General features: G+C 45.0%; 1 protein-coding gene across 1 annotated transcript in view; it reads right to left on the bottom strand.

Moving 5' to 3' along the window:
* The window catches only part of DNAH10 (dynein axonemal heavy chain 10), a 148,341-nt gene that overhangs the window by 116,761 nt on the left and 17,064 nt on the right, over positions 1-14,516 (bottom strand). Inside the window, exons 8-13 of the mRNA XM_082353905.1 lie at positions 13,036-13,193; positions 12,080-12,310; positions 8,259-8,449; positions 6,957-7,155; positions 3,345-3,539; positions 615-785 (exon numbers count right to left, since the gene is read on the bottom strand). Of these exons, the coding sequence (XP_082210031.1) occupies positions 615-785; positions 3,345-3,539; positions 6,957-7,155; positions 8,259-8,449; positions 12,080-12,310; positions 13,036-13,193 (1,145 nt within the window). The remainder of the gene's footprint in view (positions 1-614; positions 786-3,344; positions 3,540-6,956; positions 7,156-8,258; positions 8,450-12,079; positions 12,311-13,035; positions 13,194-14,516) is intronic.

The following is a 14,516-nucleotide window of genomic DNA, read 5'->3' as shown; positions in this document are numbered from 1 at the left end:
CAAACATCGATATTCAAATATCTCTTCGAGACTCTGCTTTCAATTCTTTTGGGTATATACGCAAAATGGGATTGCTGGATCATATGGTCTGGGCTTGCATTTTTAAATAAGTATTTCACACTCTTATGTGAGTAATTAGGTGTCAGAGGCAAAACAATACCTGCCCCATTAATGGTCCTGATCCATTCCTGACAAAGAGGAATTAGGTAGCAGATGGAGTTAAGGTTGCCAGTCGGCTGACCTTAAAATAAGGAGACTATCCTGGATTATCTGGGTGGGTCCAATGTATAACAAGGGTCCTTACAACAGGAATGTGTATGTGAACACACCCTTGACCTTCACACATGGGTAGCTATGACTACTACACTGTCATTACTGTGATGATTATTATGACTAACTCACTCAGGATCCATCACAATGTGAGGCATACAATATTGTACTTCATAAATTCTTACTGAATTTCTCCACTAAATAAACAAACCCACTTCATTTTGGTTATACGACAAGCTTCTTTGGGAAAATTACAGTTTCTCTGAACTTAGATGAGAAAGACAACAGTGTGATCCAATTGTTACATTTTGCCAAGTGTATTTTTACTGCTACAGCAGCCATACCTCTTTACAGTACTGTGCAAGAATATCATTAAATTTCATCATCATTTGTCGATTAATGGCCTCCCGTGAACGAATATGCTTAAATTTTAAAAGCATGTCAAATGCTGCTTCAGCTGATCGAAGTGTCTTAAAAGATTCGTCAATAAAATTTTTTGCTTCTTTCTCAATAACCTGCCAAAAAAAAAAGCCCAGAAAAAACCCTTATGACCCTGTAATTACCCCACAAAAATAACAAAATGGCAAGAAAGGAGCAAAAAACCAAATCAGTGCCTTGAGAAGGATTTCCATTGTGCTTTGGTGGAAGCTGAGATCCAGTTAAAAATGGCAGACTGGGGACTTCCTGGTGGTCCAGTGGGTGAGACTCTGTGCTCCCAATGCAGGGGGCCCAGGTTCGATCCCTGGTCGGGGAACTGGATCCCGCATGCATGCCACAACCAGGAGTTTGCATGCCGCAACTAAGGGTTCACAGGCCACAACTAAGAAGCATGCATGCCGCAACTAAGAAGTCCGCATGCCGCAGTGAAGATCCCCCATGCCACAACTAAGACCCAGCGTAACCTAAATAAATAAATATTAAAAGAAAAAAATGGCGGACCGGCAGCATTCGTTTTCTGCTCTCTCTCCTCCACTAGTTCAAAATGATAGAAAAGGAAATCTTTAAAGTATTAACTCATATAGACAAAGAAACGGGAGAGGAGATAGTTCAGGAATTTTTGGAAGGAGAGTAACTAACCTTATAGAAGGCAGGGAATTACTACCTAACGCTGGCCATGGGTGGGGGAGGCGGGGGGCACCTGTTTGTCCCATGGAAACCTCTGCGAGGCTGAGCATTAGAGGGCACCAGGCCACCAGGAAGGGGAGGGGCAAACAGAGGACCCCTTCTCCACCCCACACAGCTAGGCCACTCAGGACACGTGCTCTATAGCTCCATCCCCAGCCCACTCTATGCAGAGTGGAAGGTTAAGTCTAGAAAAATTAAATCAGAGCGACATCAGACTTCTAATAACACTGGAAACTAGAAACCAATAAAGAACATCTTCAAATTTCTGAAGAAAAGTTATTTTCTACCTTGAACTCCATACCTACTATTTCAGAATTCACACATGCAAGACTCAGAAAAAATGCATGTCCCATGAAACCTTTCTCAGGAAGCTACTAAAAAATGTGCTCCAGCAAAACAAAGGAACAAACAAGGAAAGAGGAAGCTGTGAGCTCTAGAAAGTAGGATCCAACACAGATGAGAGAAGATAGGAAGTCTTAGGGCAACTGCTTCACAACACGTCTGAGGAGCAAACAATCTAGACTGGAGCAGGAAGACAGCAAGCTCTGGAAGAAAGGTCTCTGGAAAAACAGTAGCACTGATATGTCTCAGCAGATGGAACTCACTATCGATAGGTGTGTGAAAAAGATGTTAGGGCAGTTGGAAAGATTAATAGTGTATATGTAACTAACCAAGCAAATGCAAATAAAAGCAATGATTAACTCCAGGAAAAATGAAGGGTTGGACAAGAAAGGTTGTATGGTGGGACTTCCCTGGTGGTGCAGTGGTTAAGAATCCACCTGCCAATGCAGGGGACATGGGTTTGATCCCTGGTCTGGGAAGATCCCACATGCCGAGGAGCAACTAAGCCCGTGTGCCACAACTACTGAAGCCCATGCACTTGAGCCTGTGCTCCGCAACAAGCGAAGCCACTGCAGTGAGAAGCCTGCGCACCACAACGAAGAGGAGCCCCCACTCGCCACAGCGAGAGAAAGCCCGCGTGCAGCAACGAAGACTCAAAAATAAAATAAAATTAAATAAATAAAATAAAAATAAATTTTTAAATATAAATAAATAAATAAATAAATAAAAAAGCTGCCTGTCAGGGCTGACTGTGCTGTTTCTGCACGTAGCCCCCTCCTCCGTCTATAAAAGCTCTTGCCCACTGACCCTCAGTCGGGGGGAGTCAACCTTTGGACAGGAGTCCGCCCCCACCCCTGGTTGCCAGCAGCCAAAATAAAGCAAACTTTCCTTTCCACCAACCTTGCCTCTCTATTGGTTTTTGAGCAGTGAGCAGGGGATCCCACTTTCAGTGACAATATGAAAGATGCTCTGGGGTTATCGAAACACTTACTTAAAACATAAAACAGGGACGCTCCTGGTGGTGTTCCGCACGTGAGTCTTAAAAGGTGAGCGTGGTGGGCCATCCTGCCCAGGCCGCAGGCAGTGAGGTCGTATTCTCTCTGACCGGCCCCGACTCGCCCACACCTAGGGCCGTAAGCTCTTATACCACCTCCCCACCCCCTCTCCTTCCCTAGCTCAGACCCACCTATGCTGCAGCCAGAAAAACCCTCTTCGGTATAAGTCTGATGACATCACTGCCTTGGTGAACAACCTTCAATGGCTCCCTACTGCTTACCGAATTAAGTCCCATTCTTCACCCCGGCCGCTCTACAACCTCTCCAGTTATACACCCAACCCACCTTGGTAGCCATTCTACGGTGTCTAGCTCGCTTCAAACGTATTCCACCTGGGGAGTAGGGGTGGGGACAGAGGACACTGAGAAGTGTTCGTTGTTACCTTATGCTCTTCTGCATTGTTTCCATTTTTCACCAAAAAGCAGGTATCCCTTTTTATGATTTAAAAACAAAAAACAAAAACCCTAAACATAACTAAATAACCCAACAGATTTAACATGGAGAAAACATGGTATCCACTTCCAAAATCGAATCGAAGGGTGTGTTACTTGCCAGGACGTCGATCTTGAAGTCGTCCATCACGTATTTCCAGTACTGGGAGCACTTGATGCTGAAGGGGTCGAAGGTCAGGCTTTCCATGGGGGTGACCAGGCTGTCCACCCGGCACAGCACATCGTCGATGCGCTTGGGATCCCCAGTCACTGCTTTTAGCTCTGAACCAAATATGTTGTAGAATTCCTCCAGGACCTGTCCGATCAAACAAAACACGAGGAGGTGACCACTTGGTTTTCTCATGATTGCTCTAATGACCAACGGGTTGCATATCTAGGTTTACCTGCGGGCAAGAATCTGGTCACACAGGTAACCTCCTCCCTTTGGAGCACCAAAGCCTAATCCCTTTGGTACTATGCCCACTGCACGAAGGACCCGTTCCAGATGCCCTGACACAGCTTACAAAGTCTGCATGCTCAAGCCCCTACCTACTCCTTCCATGTGCTCCCATACTGCTCTCCCCCTGCCACCTTGCAGCCACCCCAGGCCTCTTTCAGTCCCACGTCCCTTTCTGTCTCAGGGCATTTGCACCTGCAGTGTGAAATGCCAGGTACCTACTACTCATTATTAAATATGCCTTCATTAAGTCCGACCCTTTAGAACAGGCCAGGCCCCTGTGCACACTTCCACAGCCCCCTCTAGTCTTCTTTCCTAGCACTCACTTCAGCTGTAGCTATGCATCTGTGCGATTATTGTCTACCATGTTTCTCTTCTACTGGACTGTAAGCTCCATGAGCCATAGACTATGTACAGACGGGGCTGGCTTCATAGGTGTGGGACCCGGGCAGGCGCACAGGGCCCCAGGCTCCAGAGGGTCCCGTGCTGGGTTTAAGGCTCTGCTATTGCCATCTTGAAATTCTCAATCATTTTATCTCTGAACTTGTGTTTTGTAAATGAAGTCTCGGGGACAATCGGGCACACGTGTGAGCAGAGGCGATAAGTGAAGTCTGCGTGTGTGCTGTTCACAACACCCCACTGACACGCAGCGTGTGAGGTCCCATGAGCAGAGAATCCCGGTGGAGCCATGATGCACGAGAGTTCAGGGAGACTCAGTGCCAGTACCGGTCAGCGTGTGGCAGCTACGGTGAGTAAAGGAGGACACCAACAGCTCAGAGAGGCCACCTTCTCCTTGCAGAACAGAGCTCGCTTCCAACGCAGAAAAAAAGGCTAAGAAACATACCCGACCAAGGAACCCTACCTACCATATTGCTTCTCACCCCTGTACTTCACCATATCGGCCAACTATTCACGCTGAAAATGACGGCTCAGAAGGAATGATGGAGATAGGAAAACCCACAACTCCTTTTCCTCTCAGCCTTCCTTCCCCATCAGTGAGCTGAAGCAGAGAACGCTGGTAGAACTGCACACATCAAGAAGTGAAATGAAACCAGCCGAGTTAGTCATGTGAAGCGTTTACATCTGCACTTAAGAGCTGCGAAACAGGGACTTCCCTGGTGGCGCAGTGGTTAAGAATCCGCCTGCCAATGGGTTCGAGCCCTGGTCCGGGAAGATCTCACATGCCGCGGAGCAACTAAGCCCATGCGCCACAACTACTGAGCCTGCGCTCTAGAGCCCTTGAGCCACAACTACTGAAGCCCGCGTGCCTGGAGCCCGTGCTCTGCAACAAGAGAAGCCACTGCAATGAGGAGCCCATGCACCACAACGAAGACACAACGCAGCCAAAAAGAAATAAATAAATAAATTTATTTAAAAAAAGAAAGAGCTGCAAAATACAAACTGTCATTTCAGTGATTCCACACACCAGACAAATGCCCTTCTCTTTGCATGTTAAGCTGACGCTGCACAATATAAAGAAGAACCGTAAAGTTCATGCAAATAATTTAAATGTTTAATTTTCTTTTACTTTCTTTTCTTTACTTTGCTACAGTCGTAACAAACCAACAAACAAGGCCATGCCAAGGCGAGACATGTCAGAAGGAAAAGCTTTTATATTTTAAGACTTTTAACAGCATTTTTTTCCTGCTTGTTGAATAAGGGGTCAACATTTCTGTTTGCACTGGGCACTGCGGTCACACAGCCGGCCCTGGTCTTTGCTCATCATCATTTCTCTAGCAGCAAGGACAAGTGCCTGGCACGTTGTGAGTGCTTGATAAATATTTAGAGAGTAAATGAATGGATGGACCTTCATGAGACAAGGGCTGGCTAATTCAACCCATCAGCCACTAAGCCTTGCGTACATTCATTGAAAAGAGAGTGGGCTCAGATAAACAGGAAGCACCGGCAGATAGATGGGTAGTCATTGTGGCGATGGCAGGGATGATGCGGCTTCAGGGGAGAGAAGGTCTCAGACCGCCTTTGAGGAATTCCAACACTTAATGGAAAGACAGAGGGGGAAGATTTTGCAAAAGACACTGAGAAGGCGTGGCCAGAGTCAAAAGAAAACCAAGACATGGAAGCAACCTAAATGCCCATCGACAGAGGAATGGATAAAGAAGATGTGGTACGTATATATACAATGGAATACTACTCAGCCCTAAAAAAGAATGAAATTTTGCCATTTGCAGCCACATGGATGGACTTGGAGGGTATTCTGCTAAATGAAATCAGACAGAGAAAGACAAATACTACATGATAATCATTTACATGTGGAACCTAAAAAATACAACAAACTAGTGACTATATAACAAAAAAGAAACAGACTCACAGAGAACAAACTAGCTGTTACTAGAGGTGGGGAGGGGCAATATAGAGGTGGGGAGTCAGAGGTACAAACTGTTAGGTTTAAAATAAGCTACAAGGATATATTGTACAACATGGGGAATATAGCCAATATTTCATAATTACAAATGGAGTATAACCTTTAAAAACTGTGAATCAGGGCTTCCCTGGTGGCGCAGTGGTTGAGAATCTGCCTGCCAATGCAGGGGACACGGGTTCGAGCCCTGGTCTGGGAAGATCCCACATGCCGCGGAGCGACTGGGCCCGTGAGCCACAACTACTGAGCCTGTGCATCTGGAGCCTGTGCTCCTCAACAAGAGAGGCCGCGACAGTGAGAGGCCCGTGCACCGCGATGAAGAGTGGTCCCCGCTTGCCACAACTAGAGAAAGCCCTCGCACAGAAACGAAGACCCAACACAGTCAAAAATAAATAAATAAATTAAAAAAAAAAAAACAAAAAACTGTGAATCACTATACTGTATACCTGTAACTTATACAATGTTGTACATCAACTATATTTCAATTTTTTTTTAATTAAAAGATAAAGAAAACCAAGGGAATTCCCTGGCAGTCCAGTGGTTAGGACTCGGCACTTTCACTGCTGTGGGCCCCGGGTTCAATCCCTTGTCGGGGAACTAAGACCCCGCAAGCCTCGCAGTGCAGCCAGAAAAGAAAAGGAAAGGAAACCAAAAGCAAGGGGAGAAGGAGGGCTGTCACAAAACTCAAGGGAGAGCTGCAAAGGTCAGGTGTGCTCTGGGACATTCCGGTACATTGTGTCTGCTCTGCAGGCTTCTCTTCCGGCCAGACCCTCTCTGCCTCCCACCTGACACGGAGAGGCCCACTGTCAAAAGCCAAACTGCCTTCCATCGGGCAAATCCCAGCTCTAACCACCTTTGCATGCATTGAAGAGAACGCCCCCCAGCCCCCCGCTCACCTGCAGGACGTCGTAGAGATCCTGGCAGACGGTCGCCATGTAATCCGTTCTCTCGAACAGCCGTTTCCGATCAAACTCCCACCGAGCCTCTCTCCCTGAAGCCTCGATCTTGGCCCGGATGTCGAAATAGGCCTTTTTCCACGTGTTGAGGGTGTTCCTGGCCTCCAAGGTTTTGTGTTGCGCGCTCGCTCGGTTTTCTCTGGGAAGCAAAGAGATGCTGTGATGGGCACGAGGGTCTGAGCCACGCTCCCCGCTCCCCGGGGGAAGCAGGCTTCTAAGGGGACAATTCTAAGCAAGGAGCGGAGCCTCTCTGATGTCATGGTCTCACTGCAGAAACCTTCCCGGGTGAGCTGCTGTTCTGATGAAACTGGCAGGGATGTGATTGGTGGGGCTGCAGGCAGGATTCCAAGCCGCGGCCCAGGCTGACCTTTGATGCAGCTGCCCCCAACCTGCAATGTGCAAAGCCTGGTAAGCTTTCTGTTTGAGCTGGAAGGGGAGCAGGTGGCCTTGGGTCCTAAGCCAGAAGCAAGAGCGGAGTAAAATGATAATGCTGAGATTTTGGTACCTATTTCACTTACATAGATTGTTTTTTAAGAGAGTTAAAAAAAAAACGGAATTCCCTGGCAGTCCAGTGGTTAGGACTCCATGCTTCCACTGTAGGGGGCACGGGTTCGTTCGCTGGTTGGGGAACTAAGATCCTGCATGTCGAGCAGCCCGGCCAGAAAAAAAAAAGAAAGTAAAAAATTGATCTGTGTCTCCTTCCACATTTGATCCTCAGAGGCTGTTCCAGCTGAGGGGCTCTGGGGTCCAGGAGTGAGGTTCCCTTGGACAATCCGCCTCGGTCTCTCCAAGGATAACCAAGGAAGACGGTCCTGAGTAATCCACACCGTGGAGTATTATTTGGCCAGAAAAAGGAATGAAACACCGATGCAAACTACACCATGAATGAACCTTGAAAACATGATGCTGAGTGGGAGGAGCCAGTCATAAAAGACCCCGTGTTGTATGATTCCACGTGCAGGAATGTTCAGAAGAGGCGAATCCACAGAGACAGAGAGTAGGTCAGTGGTTGCCCAGGGCTGCGGGGTTGGGGAGGGTGGGAGTGAAGCTAAAGGGAAAAGATTTCTTTCTGGGATGAAAAAAATATTCTAAAATCATTGATGGCTATGGATGCACATCTCTGTGAATATACTAAAAGCATTAAATTGTACTTTTTAAACAGGTGACTTGTACGGCGTGTGAATTATGTTTCGCTAAAGCTGTTTAAGATCTTAAGAAAAACACAGTGCCTTTACTTCTTACCTGAACAAAGTCCGAAGATTCACCACTTTGCAGACTCTCTCCGCGATTTCCCAGGCGACGCGCTCCAGGAGCGGAATCATCCTCTCGTCTTTATTGTAGTGTCGGGAGATGGTCCACACCATCCTCAGGGCACTCATCATGGAGGGGATTGTTTCCAAGACAACGTGAAAGCTGGATCCATGTGTTACGTTCTAACCGGAGAGGCACATGGAAAAGAGAGAGCAAAGCCAGCCACCTTCGTCTTGGCGCCAACAGTGTAAGAAAGCAAGAAGTGTGCAGGAAATTTCCCTCTTCTTTTTTTTCTTTCTTTTTTTTTTTTTTTGTATTTAAAAGGTATTTTAATTAAATGTAAGTGTATTTCTGGATTTTAGTACTTTCAGGAAAAATGGGCATCTGTTTAAGGTCTCTCAACTTAAAAAAATTTTTTTTGCATTCTTTTTCATATTCTTTTCCATTCTGGTTTATCACAGGATATTGAATATCGTTCCCTGTGCTATACAGTAGGACCTTGTTGTTTATCCATTCTGTATATATACAGTTTGCATCTGCTAATCCCAAACTCCCACTCTTACCCTCTCCCCCTTGGCAACCACCAGTCTGTTCTCTATGTCCCTGATTTTGTTTCTGTTTCATAGATAAGTTCATTTGTGTCATATTTTAGATTCCACATATAAGTGATATCATGTGGCATTTGTCTTTCTCTTTCTGATTTACTTCACTTAGTTTGATGATCTCTAGTTGCATCCATGTTGCTGCAAACGGCATTATTTCATTCCTTTTTATGGCTGAGTAGGACTCCATTGTGTATATGTACCACATCTTCTTTAGCCATTCATCTGTCGATGGACACTTTGGTTGTTTCCATGTCTTGGCTGTTGTGAATAGTGCTGCTATGAACATAGGGGTGCATGTATCTTTTTGAATTATAGTTTTGTCTGGATATATGCCCAGGAGTGGGATTGCTGGATCATATGGTAGCTCTATTTTTAGTTTTCTGAGGAACCTCCATACTGTTTTCCACAATGGCTGCACCAACTTACATTCCCACCAACAGTGTAGGACATTCTTGTTAATTTTAGAAAAGTCCTCATTATGGGAGAAAATGTTTAACAAACAAAAGATAGGTCTGTAGGTGCTGACATGGAAAGATAAGATTTACAATTAAAGTTAATAAAGCAATTTGCAGACGTGTATATGAAGTGTGGTGTGTGTATACATATTATATACATATATAATTATACTATATTTAGTGGCAAGAGTGCCACTGAATGAATCAAAGCTGGTCTTCTAGAGGTGACCTAGAGGTGCCAGTGTTTTCCAGGGTATGTGTCCCCCAGCAGGAAGGGACATGATTTTGACAGCACTCAAAACTTTTAAAAAATATAGGGACTTCCCTGGTGGCTCAGTGGTTAGGAATCCGCCTGCCAATGCAGGGGACATGGGTTCAATCCCTGGTCCGGGAAGATCCCACATGCCTCGGAGCAACTGGGCCTGTGCGCCACAACTACTGAGCTTGTGCTCTAGAGCCTGTGAGCCACGACTACTGAGCCTGCATGCCACAACTACTGAAACCCGCACGCCTAGAGCCCATGCTCCACAGCAAGAGAAGCCACCGTAATGAGAGGCCTGTGCACTGCAGCAAAGAGTAGCCCCTGCTCACCGCAACTAGAGAAGACCCAATGCAGCCAAAAATAAAATTAATTATTAATTAATTTTTAAAAAAAAATTTTTAAGTACCACAAACCATATCAAAAGTCAAATGACAGAAGAAAAAAAAATTTTTAATAAATAAATATATATATATATACTTATTTTACTGCATATTAGAAACGACTGGTATATCAAACCCATGACTGCACAGGTATGATTGTTTGAGGCTAAATTACACACACACACACACACACACACACGTACAAATTTAAAGTCAACTTAAAGAGGGACTTCCCTGGTGGTCCAGTGGGTGAGAGTCCATGCTCCCAATGCAGGGGGCCCGGGTTCAATCCCTAGTCGGGGAACTAGATCCCACATGCATGCTGCAACTAAGAGTTCGCACGCCACAACTAAGACCTGGCACAGCCAAAATAAGTAAATAAATAAAATAAATATTTTTAAAAAGTCAACTTACAGAAAAGTAAGTTTCAGATGCACAAAGGGATGGCAAAAATTACAAAAGTGATGCATGAGTGATGTAAGCTTGACTCTCACTGATCTTTGCAAGCCACTCATTTTGCAGAGACGATAAATAAATCTCAGAGAAGGAAATGATATTGCCACTAACATCAACTCCATGGCAGATTCCACTTGGACCTCAAGCCCTCAGATTTGATAACCTGTTGTACCACTTATACAGGACCATATAGATCCTTATCCGTGGACCACTCATACAGTTGTTGGACAGTTGCTTCCCCGATACTACTCTTGACGTGCTAAGTGCTTTGCAGTCATAAGTTCATTTGAACCTTCCAGCAACCATTTGAGGTAGGTTCTCTCATGATCCCAGTTTTCCAGAGAAAGAAACAGGCTCAGAGAGGTCACATATGCAGATGTGGGATACTCGGGACCTGGGCCTATACCTCTACAGCGCTTCACCACACACATATTAACCTCTCAGCAACACAAACAGGACTTTTACTGGTCTCATTATTGGGACAAGAGTAATGACTCCTGGCCTTGGAATACGGTACTGTGCATGATAAATCAGAGGGGAGGGGAATCCCGAAAAAGGAAATTACACTTGTGCACTGCTGGTGGGAATGTAAAATGGTGCAGTCACTGAGGAAAGGAGTTAAACAGAGAATCTTCATAGACGGTTAAACATAGAATTATCAGACAGTTAAACATAGAATTATCAGATGTCCCAGCAATTCTACTCTTGGGTATATGCCCAAACAAATTGAAAGCACAGACTCAAACAAATATCTGTACATCCATATTCATAGCAGCATTATTCACAATAGCCAAAAGGTGGAAATAACCCAAATGTCCATCAACAGAAGAATGGATAAACAAAATGTGGTGTATACATACAATGGAATGTTATTGAGCCCTAAAAAGCAATGGGATTCTGACATATAACTACAGCATGGATGAATCTTGAAAACATTATGCTGAGTGAAATAAACCAGACACAGAAGGGCAAAGATGGTATGATTCCATTTCTATGAAATACCTAGAATAGGCAAATTCAGAGAGACAGAAATTAGAAAAGAGGTTACCAAGGGCTGGCAGAAGTCGGAGTTGTTTAAAGGGATGCTGAGTTTATGTTGGGGATGGTGAAAAAGTGCACAAAGATAGTGATGAGGGGTACCCAGCAATGGGTAGGTATTTAATGCTACTGAACTCTTACAAGTGGTTGAATAATAAATATCACGTTATATATATTTTACTACAATTTTTAAAATGCTGAACAAACGGACTTTCCTGGTGGTGCAGTGGTTAAGAGTCTGCCTGCCAATGCAGGGGACACGGGTTTGAGCCCTGGTCCGGGAAGATCCCACATGCCGCGGAGCAACTAAGCCCGTGCGCCACAACTACCGAGCTCGCGCTCTAGAGCCCGCGTGCCACAACTACTGAGCCGGCGTGCCTAGAGCCCATGCTCTGCAACAAGAGAAACCACCACAATGAGAAGCCCATGCACCGCGATGAAGAGTAGCCCCTCTCGCCACAACTAGAGAAAGCCCGCGTGCAGCAACAAAGACCCAATGCAACCAAAAATAAATAAGTAAAATAAAATAAATTTTTTAAAAAATGCTGAACAAACAAAAGGAAGTGAAATCTAGTTTACAGAGCTGACTTTCCAAAGTGCAGTGCACCCGGCGTACTTTGAAATGACGTTCCACCGTGGAAAGAAACCGCACATTGTCTGAGGCCTCCATGTGGAACTTGAACAATTCAGTTAAGACGGGCTGCAGGTTGGCCACAAGCATAGAATCGGATTCCTTGATCACATCCAAGACTTTTCTGACTACTGGAAGCTTTGTTTGTTCATGGAGTGCACTTAGGGTGGCATTTCTTTCTCGCCAGAATTCAATTTCAGCCAGAGGACCATTCCCCTGAGAGATGACAGGAGCACACAAACAGCATCATCATTAGCGGGGAGTCCACACTTGTGGTTGTTCCTCCAGCATCCATGCCTCTCCTCCCAAATGCTCTAGTTAGGGGCTAATCCATACAAGGACTTCGGGGGCGGGCACTTGACCTAGGATGATCCAATCAGAGTGAATCTCAGGACTCCAGTCGGGAATGGTAGACGCTCCATCTTTCTCTGGACAAGGTGGTATGTGGATGTGGGGTCAGAAACTATTACCGGTTGCCACCATGAAGGAAACCAGCCTGAGGAGGAAGCCCCCTCAGAGAGGAGTTTGGAACCAAGAAATTAACAGAGCAACACAGCTAGAGTCCCGGAGTCTTGATCAAACCATACCTGAATCCAGCACTGCCTCTAGACTTTTCAGTTATGTGAGCTAATAAATTCTCTGTCTTATTTAAGCCAGCTGAGTTGGGTTTCCTGGTTGGTTTGTTTTTTTTATTTTTAGCCCAAACATCCTGACCCATACACAGTATTATCTTTATCAATAACAGAGAGTCATGTATTAGCACACTAACCTCAGAAAGCCCAAGAATGACATCTTGGGTATGTTTACTTTGATATCTTTAAGGAGGTCACAAAACAGTAAGAAAAGAGGCTAGATCGCTCAGATCCCCAGACTCCTGGCTCTTTCTCGGGACAGCAAGCATGAACTGGATCAGGGATCTTCAAAAGCATCGCACACATTACCTGAGGCGTCTTTTTCATCTGGCCCTCAAGAGCTACTGATATCTGATTCAACCAGTTTATCACGCATTGCTCCAAAATTTCCACGGTATCTGGGTCAGCTGCCAGGTCAGACACCTCTCCCTCTACACTGATGCTTGGCATTTCTAACTTGATCTCACCTAGTAGAATAAAAATAGTCAGTCAGCCACTAGTTTGGGGAAAATGATTACAGACAATGATGTTCAAGTTAATCAGCTGGCTCTTCTCTCCAGACATCAGTATATGGCCTGGTACTTCCCTGTCCTAATATTTGTATATCTCATTCTCTTTCATTAGAATGTAATTAAAACACTTTAGATAATTAGATCATTGCTCCAGTGTTAAGCGCGATCAAAATGATTCAGCTATTTAAGACGGTCCTGAGTTTACAACCTACGTGATGTCAATTTAAAAATTGAACAAACAGGGACTTCCCTGGTGGCCCAGTGGGTAAGAATCCACCTTCCGACGCAGGTTTGATCCCTGGTCGGGGAACTAAGATCCCACATGCCATGGGGCAACTAAGCCCACGCACCGCAACTACTGAGCCTGCACCCTATACAGCCCGTGCGCCACAACTTGAGCCCGCAACTACTGAGCCCGCATGCTCTGGAGCCTGTGTACCACAACTAGAAAGCTCACATGCCACAACGAAAGATCCTGTGTGCCGCGATAGAGATCCCGCATGTCGCAACTAAGACCCAATGCGGCCAAATAAAATTAAATTAAATTAAATTAAAAATTGAACAAACAACCAGAGCTCAACAGATATTCGAGAAAGCCTCCAGCATGAAACAGACAGTCCAAGAATAAATCAGAAACAATGACTTCAGAGGAAATTGAGACAATGTAAAGAACAGACAAAAAAAATGTTTTAATCCCAACTATTAGTCTCAGAGATTTGAGACAACATGGCATCCATCAAACAAGAACAGAATGCTATGGAAAAGGTACAATCACAAAATAAGAGGTCTTAAAAATTAAAAAGATGATAGCTGATGTGAAAAGTCTAATCAAAAGTTGTGAAGGTAAAAGTTGAGGAACTCTTCAGGAAAGTAGAGTACACAAAGAGATGGAAAATGCAAGTGAAAAGATAGGAAACAGAATCAACAGCACATATCCAACAGGAATATTAACAAGAGAAAACAGAGACAAATAGTGGAGGAAATTATCAAGAGAATTTTTCATACTGAAAGGCTAGGTCTTCAGACTGAAAATACAGAATGCTTAGCAAACTGAATTTCATAGAGTACTTAGCAAAATGAATGGAAAGAGAACCGCCAAAGGTCCATCATTCTCCCTGCCCGAAATGCCCTTGCTCCCCAACTCCACCTACCAACGCCTTGCTCATCCTTTCAGATGAGGTCAAATGCTGCCTCCTTCAGGAAGTCCTCTTTGATTCCCCCACCACTTCTCCAACATGGTCTCACTCTGCCAAGCCCTAAAGACCCTAATATCTCTCT

This window comes from Balaenoptera borealis, assembly GCF_965194805.1.
Source record: "Balaenoptera borealis genome assembly, chromosome: 14".
Taxonomy (NCBI): Eukaryota; Metazoa; Chordata; class Mammalia; order Artiodactyla; family Balaenopteridae; genus Balaenoptera; species Balaenoptera borealis.
The sequence above is the reverse complement of the archived record's forward strand: the minus strand, read 5'-3'. Positions and strand labels throughout refer to the sequence as shown.